At 45.9% G+C, this 18379-nt stretch overlaps 1 protein-coding gene across 1 annotated transcript; it reads right to left on the bottom strand.

Annotated features, from left to right (window-relative positions):
* Positions 1-2354: 2354 nt before the first annotated feature.
* On the bottom strand, positions 2355-14001 carry LOC135805341 (GTPase HRas-like). The gene is made up of 10 exons (XM_065319362.1): positions 13604-14001; positions 12363-12411; positions 8159-8187; positions 7077-7126; positions 6510-6544; positions 5883-5985; positions 4885-4933; positions 4207-4322; positions 3542-3583; positions 2355-3104 (listed from the first exon to the last, which is right to left on the bottom strand). Exons 1-10 carry the CDS (start codon positions 13632-13634, stop codon positions 3042-3044), a joined length of 567 nt encoding a protein of 188 aa, XP_065175434.1. The 5' UTR covers positions 13635-14001; the 3' UTR covers positions 2355-3041.
* Between the last annotated feature and the right edge of the window lie 4378 nt (positions 14002-18379).

Here is an 18379-nt window from a genome sequence, read left to right as displayed (position 1 = left end):
GTTTTCAGCAACTGGCGCACCCCTGTAGAAAGCCACGTTTGTCGTTTTCGTCGTTTTCGCGCTCCTTCTCCTGTGTACAACTTTGCTTTTGTACCGGGTCATCGTACATAGCATCAGCATCAGCATTGTTTTTGAATTAAATTATTTCCCGGTCTTTTCCAGCGCATGGCACACGCTTTGGTACGACAACGTCACGTGCTGGTCGCGTGAAAACGTCATCTATGCAGACCGAAAAGTGTAGTGTGGTTGCGTACCGACTTGCACTGAGATATGCATGAAAATTTGTACTGTGATTTTTACGTAGTGTGGTTGCGGCCTTCTACGGTAATCTGTTCCATTTACAATTACCTGTAGCGTTGAAGGCGTACCTCGACTTGCCAGCGTTTGTTCTTGCAACTGGAAGACTGAGTCCGTCCTACTGCTGAAGGCGGGTTTCTCTAGTCATTTGTGGAGCCATTAGTTCTCTGACGGACTGCGATGTCTCACCGTGTAGGCTCTTTCACACAAGAGCTAAGGTGTTCTGGTGGAAGTGCTCTGACACCTGGAAAACTCCCAGCGGCCGGGTCAGCAAAGGCTCAGCTGAGTGTCGCATGGGCACACCGTAGACAGTGCGGACTGCTCGATTCAGCAGAACCTGCAGCCTCCTGGTCTCAGCACTCGACAGTGAGCCACTGAAAGAGGGCGAGGCGTATATGGCGTCTGGCAGTACTACGGAGGTCACGTACCGTGCCCTTGCAGCTTCACTGAGGCAGCGGCGTGCGCGCCAGAGTGCTCCAATCTTCTGAGCCATCTTGGCTGCCACTTTATCAATGTGCTCCCTGAATGTCAAAGTGTTGTCCACGGTCACTCCGAGATACTAGCTATATCAGTTTGAGAAAGAACTTTGAAGAAGACGAATTCGAGTACAGTATACACTAATGTATTATGCCATGATTTCTACCCTGCTTTTCATTATGTCCGTCCAGAATACGCTACTCCTGTGTGGTGGTTTGGCCTGACTTGTCAGCAACTGGCAACATTCCGCATAGACATACATTGCGATGACTCCCTTGGTCGGATTCCATTGAGCAGCACGGTATCAAAATAACTAATCTCACACATACAGTCTCAGTCAGATCCTAAAAGCTGCAGTGCTTGTGTTTCTCAATACATTATTGTATAGCCGGTGGTAACGCGGTAGGCCTTGACGGATTATGCTAGCATAATTTTTCGCATAATTCCTACCAAAATCGAATAATCGCATAATTCGAGGCTAATTGCATCCGAATCGCTAAAATTGGAATAATCCGCCTTTTCGCATCAAATTCCATACAGTTGTACAATGTTCTACAAGTACAAGACTTAGTACAAGTAGATGCACCAGGAAGTCGGAGGTTTACGACTCCCTTGATAATAATTATGTCCAGTCCACTACAATCAGTGACGTTCGTAGCTAGGTCGGACGGTGCGTTGACCCCGTTGAACTAACTTTGGCTACTGCAGTACAACGCCCTCTACAAAAAACTACCCTGTTATTTTGCACAGAACCATCATGTACATTAGCAGCATATGTGAGCATAATGCGGCAAAATATGATAACTTTTAGCATAAAAATAGCATAATTCGGGAATTTTTTTCAGCAATGCGAAAAGCATAATTTCACGAAAATATTAGCATAATCCGTCAAGGCCTATAACACGGACGTGCGACCTTTAGTTTTTCTCTTTTTTTAAGATAGGCAGGCAGATAGAAAGAACACACAACGACACACGCGCGCACACGAACACACACCTTTTGACGCCCATCGCCAGAGGCGACGATAGCGATGCTACAGCGGAAGCCATAGTAAATTGTGATGGGATTCATTGCACCATTCAACAGCTTGCAAGGCTGAAGAATTGACTGCCATTATTCAGCCACACCTATACCTTTTGACGCCCATCGCCCGGGGCGATGATAGCGATGCTACAGCAGAAGCCATAGCAACTTGTGCTGCGATGGCACCATTCAACAGCTTGAAAGGCTGAAGAATTGACCGCCACTCCTCAACCTGGTCTACACCACACACTACACCTATTTGTAGTGGCTTTTCTGGCCAATGAATCCCTGGTTTTTGGTCTTTTTCATTTTTTTTTCCCGCACGCACATCACACCACATACTCCGGCGTGCACTGGCTGTTGGTACCCACCCAGGAGAATGAAAGAAAGGACAGGAGCCTGAGAAAGAGAAGAAAGATATACGAGTGACCATAATCGTCGGGAATCGAACCCGCAACCTCTGGATAGGAAATCGCTGCACATGCCACTGCACCCCCCCCCCCCCCCCCCCCACACACACACACATCACACACACACAAACACACACACAAACAAAGTGGGAGAGAGTGTTCTGCGACACGAGACGCTTGCAGGAATTAGCGGAGCTGACTATGCTCCACGTGGCACCGGCTAATGATAAGAAAAGAATATGTCACATGGCATTCAGCATTCTTGGCAGGAACATTTTAACTGTACCGGACAGCTAGAACAGATTCCCAACGTTGAAGTTAGAGTAAAAAATCTACACTATGAATTGGAACTAGAGACATTGAGAGGTCTACTCTAATGACAGCAGTACGTAACCTGCCGGTGCTACTCACGTTGTCCACTAACTTACTACATGCAGTGTTACACAACGGGATGCACGGGGGTCAAAAGGAAATAGCATGAGCAGGAGCATGGGTGAAATGACTTCCAACGCGGGCAAACATTCAGGCCAGCAGACATGCCTTGGTAAACCGACACGGTCCGTATGTACACAATCACGCAAATCACAGGTTGACAAAAGTCAGAAGCGCAACACTGGCTGCAGGTGTCATCGGCTTTCGGAGCGGTGATGCAAGCAAAACCAAAGCCTTGGAGAGTGCTGCATGATGGAATCATCTTCCAGCTGACTACATTCTCTCATTTGCTTTTGCGCATGCAAAACTACTGTTGCTGCTGCTGCTACACAAATTCAACAGCAAAGCAAACCTCAAACCCCATGCAGATGTCCTCGTGTCCAGGTGGGCGGGTGGGTGCCTTTACAGCAACATGCAGAATCTTTTCGGCTTGGCCTTCGCTTTCGTGTTGCCCTTGTTTTGCTTCTGTGAACAGCAGAGAAGATACAAATACGTTCATCATCAGCCGACACCGCTCCAGAGCAGCAGTAGTAGTGACCATGGTATGGAGATACCATAGCCCAAAGAAAGTGCTTCTTGGATCGTAATGAATAAATGATGGGACTGGATGTGTGCATGCATGCCGATGCGAGTGCATACAGGTAGGTGCATGTGAGTGTACGTAGGTGGGTGCGTCTTTCCCATCAGTCAGCATGATGTACGTGCGCCGACCTGGGGGCATAACGGAGGCTAACATTTCGTCTCCAGATGTCAAGTACAAAATGAATGCAGTGTAGTGTACTTTAGGGTGCTCAGACATAACATCAGCATATTAATTTAGGAAATTGAACACAGCAAAATGGTCACTGGCAGTAGGAAATCAAGGTGAGAGAAATACAGGCGTAAGTACAATGGCCACTCACATATTTCCGAATTTCTCTCACTAGTCCAAAGAAGGCATCGTCCTGAGACAAGACGACACAGACAGACACAGAACAGCAGACTGGCGTTAGTGACCCGCTACCCGACTTTTCATCATGGGTCGCCAAACAGTAAGTGAAGAAGCAGCAACATGCGGCGCGTACACGAATGATGATTCAGTCTAAATTGAAAGAGTAGCAGTTATGTAGAGCGCAACCTCTGTCAACTGATCCCTGCGCCGGTAAGAGCAGAGCTTACGAATGTTGAAGCAGGACACTGTTGAACATCATATATAACTGTATGCTCATATGGGCTGCTGCTGCTGCTGCTGCTGCACAGAGCTCATTTTGAACCGGGATCTTTACTACTAGTAAGTTATGTTTATAGTGCACAGCAAGAGCACACCGACTGGACAACAGGTATGCCACAGCACAATACACATAGAGACACCAAACACATGTCCGCCTCCACATTTCATTAGTAGCCACATTTCATTAGTGGTACCACTTTGTCACGGCAATCCATTGAACTCCTTCATAACCGTAGCCGGAATATAGCAGGCTTGATGAGTCTGATGTCAAGGGAATTTCTGCAAGACTAGGATTTCTCCTCCTTGCCAACGTCGTCGACACTAAGTCTAAGCATAGTGTCTACAGTACACACTCACCACTCCTTGCCGAGTCTTAGCTGACGTCTCAACGAATGGGACATTATAGGATTTAGCTCGCTGCTGAGCTCGCTCCAGCTCCACATCACGGCGCAGATCAGCCTTGTTGCCTACAACTGATGTGTGTTGGTTAAGCACAAGATTAAACAATCACAGAAAGAACTGGTTGATGACGCCGTCACGTGCCAAAATGGGCATCTCGGTTTCATTCTGGTGCTATGGCTTCCAAGCAGCAGCCAATGAAAGCAAGCGCACCGTGCACAGGTTACAGGGCCACCACCACCACAACTAGCTATGGTGCTGCATCACACATATTAGCATGGTTTCAAATAAATATAGAGATAGGTTTGAGGTTGTACTAGTATGACCAACTAGCCCAAAGAAGATGAGAAGAATATTACTACTGTCTCCCTTTCTGTTCGACCCTCTTTGAGGCTGTATATTGTACTTTCCAGGAAACAAACTAACATAAAAAAATAAATAAAAACAACCCTGTGAACACGTACACACTGTATCTCGTGCCTACTTAGTACACCTCGTGCACACACCCGGTGAATATACCTCGTGCATACATCTCGTGCATACACCTTGTGCACACACCTCATGCATACACCTCGTACATACACCTCGTGCACACACCCGGTGAATACACCCCATGCATACATTGATCAGACTTACGCATCATTGGTACACCTTCTGACTCTGTGACATCCTTGACACGAAGAATCTGAGTGAGCAACATCACAAGCAATGCCCACCACAAAACACAAAGTGTTCAAGAATGCAAACTGGGCACTAATATTAGCAATAGCACCTAGAGATTTACAATACTATAAAAAAGGGTTGTTTACATGAGTCCATACGTATTATGCAATCAACAAAACCCAATCAACGGACCCCTCTTGCCATCTACCTTGAAAATGCTTTCCTCCTCTTCCCCCTCTCCCCTGTGGTTGCTGCCGATGGCGAGGTACATGGTCTCCAGACTAGGTATAAGGGCCATGGTAGGTGTTACCCGGACCTAGTCCCGTGACCTACTTTCCATTACACTCAAGGACAAGTGTCTGCATTCCTCACAGAGGGCGTCGCAAGTAAGGGTAAGTACGGCCAGGTAACAGGCATCGACTTAGCCGTGGACATCAACGATGTCGTGAAGTACGTGTGGCGTTTCACACTGTATGGCATTGCCTGCTCACCTCATACAAAGATATCGTGGAATGCCTACAGCCCCCATTCTGGCAGTCGCGAAAGGAAATGAGTGAAGGCGATCGTCCAAATTCGGCCTTATGGTGAATAAAATCAAGGAAGTCGTGGCAACGTAGCCTCGAGGAGATGAAAAATGTCGGATGTGTTGCAGGGTGACACACTTGCCAACAATTTTTAATTCTCGTGCTCATTTCAACACATGCCTGAGGCTCGAAGTAAAGGGCACATTTTAATAAGTCTGGCCAAGTATACTCGCACTGCTATCCATGCATTCCTACGGTGTACTATTTATGTGTATACAAATTACGTGTCATAAAGTAGCCATGCTACACTAGTAGCTGTTTGTAGCTCCTGCTACGCATGGAGGAAAACCCCACGACTGGATGTAGGTCGGCCAGGGCACTGAAAACGGCCAGAAAACAAAATAGTACACTGTTGGCAGGCAGCAGGTCACGGTGCGGCTCACTAACCTGATCTCGGTAGGTTGAGATGTCTTCGAAAGACTTGTCATTGTTGATCGCGTACACCAGCAAGAAGCCCTCTCCCGTGCGCATGTACTGATCTCTCATAGCACTGCAACAACACACACACACAAAGGCACGCATAGTCACGTACAGGCACACATGCACACACAAACTATTGATGTTTCACTGGAGGAGATTGCAATTTTCATACAAACCTCTTGGCGGGTTGCCGCGCATATTAGACCTAAAGCACCCCAATCCCTCGACTCTCTGGCTGATAGAGCATAGTAATGAAAGCTCTGTGTAAGCAATCCTTCGCCACTTTCTAACAGCTTGAACTCCTTCATGATCACGAAGAGAGGTATTTTTAGAGTATTTGTGTCTGTATTGTACATGTGCATGCATGTGTGCGTGCATGCGGAGCCTTGTATGTGTGTGTGTGTGTGTGTGTGTGTGTGTGTGTGTGTGTGTGTGTGTGTGTGTACGTGCGTGTGTGCATGTGTGTGTGTGTGTGTGTGTGTGTGTGTGTGTGTGTGTGTGTGTGTATGTGCATGTGTGTGAGTGTGTGTGTGCATGTGTGTGCATGTGTGTGTGTGCGCGCCGCATGTGTGCGTGTGCGTGCGTATGTCTTACCTGTACTCCTCCTGCCCTGCCGTATCGAGAATGTCCTGGACATGTCGCAAACAATACAAAACACGATTCACAGGAACATAAAACGCCGTTAGTTCTGGAGTACAGAACACAATGATGTCATTATTCATGTATGTGCCCCTGTGTGAAGGACTATACATAACACAAGTGATATCATTTTCATGGATGTGCCCCTGTGCCCTGTGAAGGACTGTAGAAGTACAATGTACTGGGTAATCATTTATACCTTTCTCATCATAACACCAGTACAGTGAGACTGATATTCCAAGGCTGCCGGGGACGTAGCTTGCCACTTTCACCCTTTCGTGCTGCCAGTTGATTTCCGACACCTCTGTGACATACGCACACATACAGGCTCGGTGCAGGCCCAGCAGTGGCTGACATAGCCCGAGATGTTGCGTGGGTCTACGTGACACATACTTTTGTACTAACCGAATTTTAACGGGGGGGGGGGAGGGGGGACCTGTACTGAGTGTAGACCAACAGTGCATGCCTCGACTTGATGATGCACGAGCTAATACTAAATGTAGATCAACAGTACATACTTACCAGTAGACATGTTTCACCGTCAATGACCACTTGCTTGCGATAGGAATCCTCTGTGAATGGGAAACGGCAAACGTGGAAATAGGGACTCACTGATTGTGAATCGGTCGACCAACACCTTCTATCAGCATTTCTTGCTTGTCATTTTAGGTGCTTTGTTGTTGTTGTTCTTTTTATTTGAATTCGCAATACCAAACGGGCAATAAGCCCAATTACATGGAAGCGAATATATGCTTTCATTGAACTGTCATTGGGTCTTGAAGGTCCTCCACCTCCGCTTCCTCTAAGTGGTTTCTGCAATCTCACGGGGGTAAGAGGTCTTCTTTTATCTCAGCTTGGTTTTTTAGTCTATAAAAGCACCAGGAACATGTCAGGATTCTGCATTTCGTTCTCATGTTGTTCGGATCATAACTTCAATTCTACTCACTCCATCTTCACACTATGGGGCTTCCTAAACAAAGGTTTCCGCGAACGGAAAAGAACGAGAGTAAGCACGATGGGTAGGACAGCGTATCTGCAGCGCCGGTAAGAAAAAATGCTCCACGCAAGTTAGTGACCTACACAGTCCTGGGCTCGCAGGTCTGGGACTGGACAGCACCCAGCATGTACGTTGCTCATGCCGTTGGATTTCATCGAGCAGCCCAGCAACTGCCCTGTACAATCGTCTAGAGGTCCGTATGGTTGGGACGAGAGCTCCCAGGGGTTTCTCCACTCGCCATCAACTGAGCTGAGAGCTCGTTTTTAGTTTTTACTGCTTTTTGTGCTCACTGATGGATGCAGCGAATGGAATTTTCGGTCTTTGACCACTTGGGGGGTGTGTCGGATCTATTGATCCTACACCGGCTTAGGAGCTGCATCTGCACCTTGATCCTTGAGGGTGGTGGCGTTCCTACGCATGCGGAAAACTCAGTCTGAGTGCGTCTCACGCGAACCGTCATTTTTGTTGTTGCTCAATAAAAGATATCCAGAAACCTGGGCATGTAGCATGAAGCCACCTCAGCATGGGATATGAAATTGGTCGTTGGCAGACTCATATCAAACTCTTGGAAGGTAATAAATCTCTAGGAGACCTAGTAAAAGCTTACCAATAGTTGGATCGTATTCCTCGACGAAACTATACAAAACAGGAAAACACATACAAATTAAACCATGCACCAGCTTTTCAACAATGAATAACAAAGCCACAAACAAATTAAACCATGCACCAGCTTTTCAACAATGAATAACAAAGCCACAAACAAATTAAACCATGCACCAGCTTTTCAACAATGAATAACAAAGCCACAAACAAATTAAACCATGCACCAGATTTTCAACAATGAATAACAAAGCCACAAACAAATTAAACCATGCACCAGATTTTCAACAATGAATAACAAAGCCACATACAAATTAAACCATGCACCAGCTTTTCAACAATCAATAACAAAGCCACATACAAATTAAACCATGCACCAGCTTTTCAACAATGAATAACAAAGCCACAAACAAATTAAACCATGCACCAGCTTTTCAACAATGAATAACAAAGCCACATACAAATTAAACCATGCACCAGCTTTTCAACAATGAATAACAAAGCCACATACAAATTAAACCGTGCACCAGATTTTCAACAATGAATAACAAAGCCACAAACAAATTAAACCGTGCACCAGATTTTCAACAATGAATAACAAAGCCACAAACAAATTAAACCGTGCACCAGATTTTCAACAATGAATAACAAAGCCACAAACAAATTAAACCATGCACCAGATTTTCAACAATGAATAACAAAGCCACATACAAATTAAACCATGCACCAGATTTTCAACAATGAATAACAAAGCCACATACAAATTAAACCATGCACCAGCTTTTCAACAATGAATAACAAAGCCACAAACAAATTAAACCATGCACCAGCTTTTCAACAATCAATAACAAAGCCACATACAAATTAAACCATGCACCAGCTTTTCAACAATGAATAACAAAGCCACATACAAATTAAACCATGCACCAGATTTTCAACAATGAATAACAAAGCCACATACAAATTAAACCATGCACCAGCTTTTCAACAATCAATAACAAAGCCACATACAAATTAAACCATGCACCAGCTTTTCAACAATGAATAACAAAGCCACATACAAATTAAACCATGCACCAGCTTTTCAACAATCAATAACAAAGCCACATACAAATTAAACCATGCACCAGCTTTTCAACAATGAATAACAAAGCCACATACAAATTAAACCATGCACCAGCTTTTCAACAATGAATAACAAAGCCACAAACAAATTAAACCATGCACCAGCTTTTCAACAATGAATAACAAAGCCACATACAAATTAAACCATGCACCAGCTTTTCAACAATGAATAACAAAGCCACAAACAAATTAAACCATGCACCAGCTTTTCAACAATGAATAACAAAGCCACATACAAATTAAACCATGCACCAGCTTTTCAACAATGAATAACAAAGCCACATACAAACTTCCAAACCACCACGTGGAAGAACCGACTCCCACATTATCATGAATCAGCATTATTTTAAAACCAGTACAACACGCAGCAAGAGAGCTTTTTCAAGGTGAGACCAACGGTCACTTTGTGGGATCACGTGCGAGAAATTTATTAATTGCTGGTGAACAGGTGAAGCCCAGTTCTCATTCAGTTGTACGGGAATGAACGCGTGGAGGTGAAACAAGCACTAGAATGGCGCTCAATTTCATGTCCAACACTTGTGTTGAGTCAGAGCAGCTGCTGGGAAACCCTTCCATGGCTTGGGCGAAAAAGAACAAGCTTTAGAATCGCTCGAAGCAATGGTGGAAAGGAACCTGTCACATTTCGTAAACTTTTCAATGTGCGACCTGTTCACCACAATCTCGGGGTGAGCGCCGCATAGCACGTCCTTGAAAAAGCTCTATAGCAGGTGAACGGTCGGAAATTCAAGCACAGGATTAACCCAATTGCTGCGTAGACTGTGAGATGAGAGCTGCATGCAATGACCATGAACCGTAGTCAGTTACCCTTTGCTAGCCTAGCATATCTCCTTGAGGAGCAGCACACCGTCATCAGCCCGACACATTTGTCTTCAAGCACAACCCTACCCCCTGTAACGGAGCACGAGTCAGTCGCGTTTTTTGGGCGTCCCGAGGCCAGAAGAAGGTATCCAAGGCGGCACACGGGTCTGAGTCCAGAGATGGGCAATGTGGTACCCCACAGCACGTGAGGAATGTGATATACCCTATGCTAACATAAGGGCTGTATTGCATGAGCAACCTGATACTCGACCAAACGCTTTTCTTGCAGCCTAGTAACGCAAATTTCTAGCTGACCTGAGCTGGGCACCATGCATGAATGCTGTGTGGCCTTGTGTGTGATTGCATGTTGGCATAGAAACTTTGGAAAGCCCAAGCTGGTTTCATGAGAGGGATGGATGCACGGAGTACTTTGTTACTGGCTTTTAAAACGTAACGCCCGGCAGCTGCAGCATCTAGGGAAACGGCGGCGCTGGAACTTGAACTGGACTGACTTGAAATGACGTGGGTTTCGCTGCTGAGCTGCCCGTTCGAGTCGCCCTTTGGTGAGACTGATATTTTTAGGATGCTTGCATATGTCATTGATAGTGTGGGCGGCGGTTGGCCAGTCAGTAGGTCGAGGCAGCGGCCATGATCGCGACTCTAGAGTTTTATAGACCATGGAATCTGGGGTCGAAACACACGTCATACCGGGTACTGCAAGTACGAGTCGTACTATGGTCCCGTGCCGTCTCCCCGGATGCTACGACTCTCTGGTCTACACACTACTGTCACATGTTGTGTCTTTTCAACCGTCCAAGAACCATGCCGATGTGTGTTTTTCAACTGCACGGTTTGAGTGTCTGCATGGCCATATGGTTGTATAACATTACACAGATACAGTACTGGCCCCATCTTGACAGCCATGTGAATGCATATTGCTGGAGTATCAGAACGATTGGGGTTGTCAGAACTAACCAGACCACCCCTTCACAAGACAGTGTGCATCCAAAGGTGTGTGTGTGTGTGTGTTTGCGTGTGTGTGTGTGTGTGTTTGTGCGTGTGTGTGTGTGTTTGTGCGTGTGTGTGTGTGCATGGGTGTGTGTGTTCGAATACCAGGGTTAGGTTAGGACTGTGCTAATCACACTTCACAGGTTCATCAGGCATAAAGCTAGGAGAGTACAACAAACATTGTACATGTACAGTCCAATGTCACTTATCCGGTCGCCAGTTATCCGAGCACGTCGGTTATCCGACAAGCCCGGGAGTGGTAATTTAATGACTCTCAACAGTACAATTCTTTAAAAAAACTTTTTTTGTATATTATACGGTGTAATATGCATTTACTTGAAGTAGATGTGGTCAAGTATGTTAACGTGTACATGGAGCAATTCATGAATATGCATGAATATATTTGGGTATTGTGTACATAAATCAGTGAAATCCAGTCATATATGCACATAAAAAATTATATCAGTTATCCAACAAATTCAGTTATCCAACATGCCTGATTCCCGAAGTGGTCGGATAAGTGACATTCGACTGTACTGGCACAATACTCCGCGACTGGTACTACTGTAGCGGACATGGAAGTCCAGTCGATTGACCGGGGTCGGCGCCCTCAGTGCGTACAGAATGCTGCGTGCAGTGCACATGTTGATCCGATGCGACTAGCGCGCTGCATGCAGCGCATACTGAGTAAAATGCATGTGTGTTCCGCTTATCCACGGCTGCATGGGCAGCACCCTGGGGCCGCTAGACGTGCGACCGGATTTCCATGTCCACAACAGTAGTATTGTACAAATCCAAAAGTCTTCTTAGTGGACACGCAGCTTCATGCTTCTCTCATTATTATTATTATTATTAATTCAACATCTCCTAGCATTTAATGGTATCAAAGAATGATTCGCAAAACAGTGGAAGGAACAGATCATCAATCCTAGAGGTAAGTGGCCAGGTTCTGGAAACGAACACGGGCTCGTGTGACCCACATAGAGTAGGCACACTGCAAAAGAGCGCCGGTGAAACATCATTCGTTCCCAGATTTAGCAACACGCTGCCATTAGTAACGCACTCGCCAAGCGCAACAACCACTTGAGCCAGACTGGCCAGTCACTAGCGGGGATAAATACAACAATGCTACGCACAACGCACTGCAAAGTACAATGGCGCGGAACACTAGTAACCCACTTTTGTTTCAGTGCAAAGAGCACCTATCTAATTTCGGCGAAAAGGTAATTCCTCCGGACGACCGATTACATGTAGCTTACTGGTTCTGTATGAGCTGGATGGTGAGTGCGCTCTTTCCGACACCACCCGCTAGAAGAGCAGAACACAGGTACAGAACGAAACAAGCAGCAGAACATAATGGTCCAACGATCTAGCTTGTAGCTGTCTTCTAATGAATGGCATAGAACACGGCGTAGAGTAGTCGATTGTAGTGTTCTCTAGTCTAAACGTAGACCCGGGTGCTCGAATCAGAAACGATTTGACAGGTGTGCAATTTCTCATCTGTAAATCTCAACAATGTCAGAATATACTTTTGGAGAGGCGATGGAACAGGGAAGAGAGTCTGGCTTGACCCACCCAGCAGGAATTCAGAACCTGGGTGCGCTACAACACAAGCTACAGTACGCAGTAAAATTGTCGTATTTCCTTCGGATTTTTTATTTGAAAATTGGGTGCTCGAATCAGAAACAGCGAACTCGTCAGATCGTCTCCGATTCAAGCACACGGGTCTGCCATCGTCTACGCTTGGTGTGGCAGTTGAGGGCAGGGAGTAATAACTTACTACTTCATTTTTGAGAGCAAGATGGTCAGTGGAGCCGCAGATTCAGCAGGTCTTTGGCAGCACCGTACAGGAGACCCATATCCTCGAATCAAGGACCCAGCAAAAAGTGGGTCGCGAGTATTTCAAAAAGTGTTTACCGGGCAGCGCTGAAATTTGGCATACCGTTAGCAGGCCGTATGTTGATGGTATTTGTGAAAATTAAACGAAATCGGAACAAGTTTAGGTACAATTTCAGGGTGTTTCTGTTTTGGTACCCTGTGTCTCATTCGAGCACCCGGGTCTACTGTCTATGTGACACACTGGCGCGCGGGGTCCGTGTGTGCCCTAGCAACAAAATAAGAAGTACCAAGCTCGTCTACATGCACCAACCATTCAAAAACAGGACAGCAAGGAAAGAAGGCCAGAACCAGGAGACCATACTACATTATCTGTATCCTGGTCCTACGAATAGAATCAGTGCGAGAGCAGGCGGGCACCACTGATACAGCGATAAGCAGGAGCGTACAATCGTGTTGGAATACAATGATTGGAGATCTACAATAGGCTACAGGAACACAACTGTTACTTCATGACAGCAATGTCCAGAGAACGCTGACCATCGGTGACGCTCCCCAGCGCAAACAGACATGGATATGGCGCTACACTACAATCACAGCCTCTCGGTGTAAAAACAAACAAACCAGCTAACGATGACTAGCAACCCAGGAACGAACCACCTACCTCCCACAACTACCAACTTGTACTCCGTCATGGCTGCAGACGAATTACAAGGCCAAACGCGAATGGAATAGTCGTGGCCAGTGACACGATACTCCCCTCTGCTTCAGCGCCAAGCCTTTTTTCTTTGCTCTCCCTCGTGCTGTGCCCTAAACTGGAGCGACACGGGGTGGCTCTGCAACAGATGTGTTGCGGAACGGTGGGTCACTACGATCTCACACAACTAACTGTTACTTACAAGCACGCGTAGGCAAAGAACAAAATATTTCCGCAGTATTTACACCGTTTTCGCGTTGATCATTCTATGGTGAACCAAATGCACGACTAGCCACTGGACTAGACTGTGTCTGATATCAGTGCACCAACTGCTACCAATACAAGTAAGCAAGCCAGGCGAGGATGATCATGATGATTATGATTGCTCCGGTTGGAATGTTGTACGGTTTACGGCCATACCGGTACCTCTCGTACCCGCGCCGAGCCTACTGCACTCTGCATGCAGTGCATGCTGGCTAGCATGGGATGGGATGGGGGCATGGTCCATGGATCCAGCTAGCTCGGCCTCGCGTTTGACACAGCATGCATGCAGTAGATCTACGATGAGGTCTACAGACTGTCAGTCAGTGACAGTGTATCAGTGACAGTCTATTATTTACGCCTCTACAGCATACACTCCTAGTCCTACTACAAGTACAAGCCATGGCATAAGCAGCATCGAGCATACAGCTGTGTGTGACATGTGCTTGATGCTGATTGCTGAATCTTTGCTGATACATGTATCGGAATAGCGGATGACGTACCTCTGGTATTGACTGTACAGTTCAGATCAGAGGCAGAGCTAGAGGTACGTCATCCGCTATTCCGATATTCGGAGCGGCTACGACTACCATGACTACTGTCGACATGTCTACGTCTGTACAAGTAAGTGTATGACTAGACTGTCATGTACGAGTACTACATGTACTACTAGTACTAGTACTACTACTACTAGTCAGGGAGCCGACCTTCAAAAAAGTGGCGCTCCAGGTCGGGCGAGATGGAGTACAAGATCTACAGACAGTCATGTACAGGTATTACAGTATCATTAGTCATCACCTGATTACCTGATTACCTGATTACTGGCTTGACTCCTCTAGAGTCCTCTGTCAGTGTCAGATCCTTTTTCTTTCGTATCTGCAGCCTCAACAAATTCCTTTCCTTTCTTATTCATTTCAAATTGTGACCTGTCGCATATGCATTCGCCTTGGCCTAGCTCCCGTTTATTGTGCGAAAATAAACCAACCAACCACATCATACGTATCTAATCATTGGCTGAGTACGAGGTCAATATGAAATAAAAGCCGAGTAAAAGACCGAGGCGAAGCCGAGGTCTTTTACGAGGTCTTTTATTTCCTATACTGACCAAGTACGAAGTCAATATTAGATTTATCACGACTGACCAAAGCATGTGTTCAATCGCTAAAAAGGAGTCAAATATAAGCGGTCAATATAGCCCTAAGGAGTGAAATATGCAGGAATATTTGACTGCTTAGGCATGGCAAAAATCTATGTAAGTCAATACTAAGGGAGTGATAATGTAGTGTAGTATAATGTAGAGGAGACGGCTCGATACCGGAACGTTTTGACAGCCAAATTTGTATAGACCCAAAACGATCATCAACGTTGATTTTTCACTCGAAATATGTTTGTGGAAGGAAACTGGCATGTTGAAGTTTGCTCTGGGGCCAGAGTCAATCGAACTGAGCCACTCCTTTGTGTTGACCCATTGCCTCCAAGTTGCCCAATTTTTCGCTTCAAAAAAGTTCAAATCAGAGGTGGCTCCAAACCGGACACGTTTTAGAGTGCCCGTCAAATTCACTCTGGGTCTGAAATTAGGTAATTGCTATCGCTCCACGACGGCCAGTACAGAGTAACAATAAGCCTTGTGTGTGCTTCCATTAGTTTTGATTGGTATGCGGTGCTTTATTGTCGAGAGGCGAGCCGCTGTTTACCTGCGACAAGAAGTTGATTTTTCGAAAGTCGTAAAACTCAAGTCGCAGTGCGAAGCAACACGTCAAAAACTCACCTGCTTGATATGGCGCTTCTGGTCATCGCAGAGCCATGAAATTTTGGCTCGGAGTATAACACATCGTAGTCTCACTGTGACATATGTTTTCTAATCAAAATACCAAGAGAGAAAGTGAATATTGAGTCCGTTCCGGTTTGCAACCTATTTCCTATTTGAAACCGTCGCCTCTACGGCACTGCTAAATCAGTCCATGCGCACCAACACAGATCAGTGGCATTGTTTCAGTGTTTGTCAAACTCAGTAATGTTATAGTACAGCCATGTACTTTGTCACAAAGTAATTAGATAGTTTGTGCATGTGCTACGCGTCACGTGTAGTTGCTCGTGCTTTTTGGCACCAGTACAAGTCTAAAGGGTGAAGTACTAAGTTGAAGTAGTTTGGGGGTACTGTAAAACATGTAATCATCGGTGTAACTTTAATTTCGGTGATTTCGGTAGAGAAAACAGGCACCTAAATTTAAATTACACCTAAAAGGCACTAGAATATGCACTGTATGTGAAGGGAACGCTGGTCACCTAATTCTAAATCACACCTAAAACCTGGCAGGTCCCTAGCACCTAAATTCTAATGCACCTAAAATTACATGTTTTACAGTAGTTATGATTTCTTTCACAGCATGGAGTAAGTATTAAAATACATGTACAGTGTAGTTCATTTATAGTTCATTTATAGTTCATTAAATAGTTCATTAAATAGTTCATTACTTCATATCAGTACAATCTGTACAATACAGACTCAGTGAACCTTCCATCGCGTGGGGCAAAATGAACCGGCCTAGACAGAATGAATCATAAGGACACACACACACACACACACACACACACACACACACACACACACACACACACACACACACACACACACGCGAGCGCACAGGGAAGGGAACTGGTGCTTGACCAGAAAAGACAGTGCAGGATTTGCTGACTGCGGAGTAGTGCTAGCTGTTGAGCTGACAGGAGGCGTTGTCAGAAATGCACTATTACAAAGCTGCAAAGCTAGCCTATTATTAACAGTGAGTAATGACAGAATCGATACAGTCATGTAAGTATTATTTATTATTATGCATTGATCAGTCTGACTGAAACGAAATGACAGCCTGACAGAGAACAGTACTAGTAGTAGTACTCATACCTCGTCCTTACGATTATGCCAGACATTACACGTTTCATACACGGGATGCTTGGGAGTGCCAACGACTTACATGTCATTGTACAGTCATACAATACATTTGCACGTAAAAGTAAAGTAAGTCCGCCTTACAACCGACTATACAATTGTGTAGAGAACCACAACCAGCTTAGGACGTAACAAACATACGGTTTCGCTCGTGCCAGGCCACCACCATGCCTGCAGCAGGGTGCACCGGTGGCAGATGCAGCGCCAAACGCCTAGTAACGGCGAGGGTGAGGTGGTAACTCTCCTGACAAGGGGGCGAACCTCGTTTAGCTGCATCCATGTTACCCTCACTCCGAGTAATGAGTACCCAGTTGCGTGGGTACGTACCCAACAAAAAGTGGTTGCTGCCTTTCTCGGTGCTGTACTAGTACCATGCCATACTATACTGCATATCCCGTGAAGATTGGACTTTTCCTTCTTTTTTTACCACGGAACCATCAGATGCTGCACAGCGGGGGCGGTGGCATGTTGGATGGAAGTGGGGGCGGGGCAGAAGTAGGCTTTGGCGGATAATGCTCGAAAAGGTGGCAGATTATGCTCGAAAAGCAGTGAAATTGGCAGAACCATACAAACCTTATGGCGGGCAATTCCTCGAATTCTGCTCCATTTCTTTATCCACATACCAAACATGCATGAAACTTACCAGAAAAGGTACCGAATTCTGCCAATTTTCTGCCGGCATTATCCACATAATTATGCCTAGGCAAAAGTAACTCCTCCGACCAAGGGTCTCGGATTCATTGTTATTCATGTGCGCCGGTAAAGAAGGAGAAAGGAACATGTGCATCCGATAGGAAACCACCTTCTAAAAACGATCCTAGAGAGAAAAAAGTGGAGATTGAGATAGGAGTCATAGGCCTACTATACTAGTCTATAGGGCATAACAATGTTCGCAAGGCCAAACGGGCAATGGTGCCCAATTCTATGGAAGCGAATTTCAATGGGGAGAGAGCTACGGGGAGAGAGAGAGCTACGGGGAGAGAGAGAGAGAGAGAGAGAGAGAGAGAGAGAGAGAGAGAGAGAGAGAGAGAGAGAGAGAGAGAGAGAGAGAGAGAGAGAGAGAGAGAGAGAGAGAGAGAGAGAGAGAGAGAGAAGGGGAGAGAGATAGCGAGACACAGAGAGGGAAGCAGTGAGGTTAGGGGCATCGGAGGGTGGTTAGCGCATCAACGTGTGGTTGGGGGGAGCAGCGAAGAACAAATTGCTCTGTAATTTAGTCTGATAAGCGATTCTGCAGCGTCAACAGAGCGATTTTGCAGTGTCAACAGAGCAATAGTAAAAGCACAGTGGAAATACGAAGATGGAGAGAACTGATAATTGCATAAGGCAAAGGTACGAGGGCTGGGAGAGACAAGGTTAAAAGGGTGAGCGAAGGGGATCAGAGAGGGGTAGAAGGGGGGGGGGGGGGGCTGGAGAGCGGTCAGTATAGTGAGCTGGTGTGTTGGCAGGGATCGAGGGATCACAACCTCAGCCCTGTCTGTGGCCCTGTGACTCCCACTTGCTGCGCCGCAAGCGGTCGTTGACATTTTTCTTGAAGG

The sequence above is a fragment of the Sycon ciliatum genome, chromosome 1 (assembly GCF_964019385.1).
Source record: "Sycon ciliatum chromosome 1, ocSycCili1.1, whole genome shotgun sequence".
In the NCBI taxonomy this organism is placed as follows: Eukaryota; Metazoa; Porifera; class Calcarea; order Leucosolenida; family Sycettidae; genus Sycon; species Sycon ciliatum.
The sequence above is the reverse complement of the archived record's forward strand: the minus strand, read 5'-3'. Positions and strand labels throughout refer to the sequence as shown.

What these genes read in the sequence shown, in the direction of transcription:
- LOC135805341 (XM_065319362.1), bottom strand. Translation starts at nt 13,634, where the DNA reads ATGACGGAGTACAAGTTGGTAGTTGTGGGAG. An exon ending in TCTCAACCTACCGAGATCAG is followed by an intron (nt 4,934 to 5,882) that starts GTTAGTGAGCCG and finishes TTGCTCACTCAG; the next exon opens with ATTCTTCGTGTCAAGGATGT. An exon ending in AGAAGGTGTACCAATGATGC is followed by an intron (nt 4,323 to 4,884) that starts GTAAGTCTGATC and finishes AACACACATCAG; the next exon opens with TTGTAGGCAACAAGGCTGAT.